This window comes from Marmota flaviventris, chromosome 1 (assembly GCF_047511675.1).
Source record: "Marmota flaviventris isolate mMarFla1 chromosome 1, mMarFla1.hap1, whole genome shotgun sequence".
Taxonomy (NCBI): domain Eukaryota; kingdom Metazoa; phylum Chordata; class Mammalia; order Rodentia; family Sciuridae; genus Marmota; species Marmota flaviventris.
The window spans coordinates 158608126-158609632 of NC_092498.1; the positions used below are offsets into that span (position 1 = coordinate 158608126).

Genomic DNA, 1507 nt, shown 5'->3' on the forward strand with positions numbered 1-1507 from the left:
AGTCCAATCATTCCACCTTGTCCTAGGAGGGGAAAGAGCCAGGTTAAAGGTGTTACTGAGTTTTGGAAAGGCACAGAGCGTCCCACTGTCTTCAGGATCCCCAACACTTGCAGGTGTTTTAACCACCCTGAGGATGGGTCCTCTCCATTTTACTAGGCATCTACATTTGGATGAGAAACTTATTTCTGTGAGGCTTAGCTTCCTCAAGGGGGAATTGATGTCACTCTCCCTCAGGGACCTGAGTTCACCAGCCAACCTCCTAGGCACTGATCTGTAAGCTTTCAGCAGGTGCTTCCTCCCCAAACCCTTCCACATGGCAAGGCCAGAGCCACAAAGCCTGCCGTGGGACCATTCTTTTAACTGACAATGCCAACCCAAGAAAGTCTGGGATGGTAGTGAGTAGGAACTAGGGTTGCAATGGCTCCTCCCCTTGGAGCAGGGAGGAAGAGGCTGGCTTATCCTACAAAGGCCCCAGGAGCAGTAGCCTCGGGAAGTAGAGTTCTGCCGGTCTGCACCATGTCCTGGGTTCCCGTCCTGCTCATGCTGTTAGTCTACTGCACAGGTGAGGGAACTCCCAGTGTCCAAAGCCTTCTGCTCCCTCTCTTGCTTTGCCCTGCCTCCGTGGGGTAACCCACATGCTTCTGTGTTCCCAGGTTGTGTTCCTCAGCCTGTGCTGCATCAGCCACCATCCATGTCTTCACCTCTTGGAACCACAGTCCGCCTTACCTGCACCCTGAGCAGCAACTATAACATTGGTGTTTATAGCATCTACTGGTACCAACAGAGGCTGGGCAACTCTCCAAGGTTCTTGCTAAGATACTTCTCATACTCAGATCAGCACTGGGGTCCCAATGTCCCCCATCGCTACTCTGGATCAAAAGATGTGGCCAGGAACCGTGGGTATTTAATCATCTCCAAACTGAAGTCTGAGGATGAGGCAATGTATTTCTGTGCTGTGGGTCCCCAAAGCATGGAGAGGGAAAAGATGGAGAGGGAGAGCAGGGAAGAAAAGGATCCTGCTGTTTCAGGATCCCAGATGCCCCAGGACATGTATACCTGAATTGAAGACAAGGTTTCACTCAGAGAGGCTGGTGTGGGAAGGGGGAGGATAGAAGCATGGGGCTGCACAGAGCCCAGGAGATAGGGACACTTAGCTCCTTCTTGTCTAGCAGTATGGCTGTAAACCTCATTGGAAGCTAGATTACAGAATTAAAGCTTTTTTGTGTTTTCAGAAGTTGTTTTGCTGAGTTTGGTCTGATTGCATGATCTCATGGGATGAAACTGACTAACTTAGGGCACAGGTCCCAGGAAAGTTACCAACCACAGTCTACTCAGTCAAGGCCCTGTGGGCAGTTTCACCTGAGCCTCTACTCAGGGTTATGGGGGCGGGGGGGAAGGAGAACAAGAGACTGACACAAGTGCCTTGGAGCAGGAACATCCTTGCCGGACAGGACCTTCTATTGTCATCTGATTATGCCCAGGAGTTATGAGGTGAACAAGGTTAAGA

General features: G+C 51.0%; 1 protein-coding gene across 1 annotated transcript; it reads left to right on the top strand.

Annotated features, from left to right (window-relative positions):
• Nucleotides 1–360: 360 nt before the first annotated feature.
• Vpreb1 (V-set pre-B cell surrogate light chain 1) lies at nt 361–1060 on the top strand. The gene is made up of 2 exons (XM_027925553.2): nt 361–562; nt 654–1060. The coding sequence occupies exons 1-2, from the start codon at nt 418–420 to the stop codon at nt 1058–1060; spliced, it is 552 nt and encodes a 183-aa protein (XP_027781354.2). The 5' UTR covers nt 361–417.
• The last annotated feature ends 447 nt before the right edge of the window (nt 1061–1507 follow it).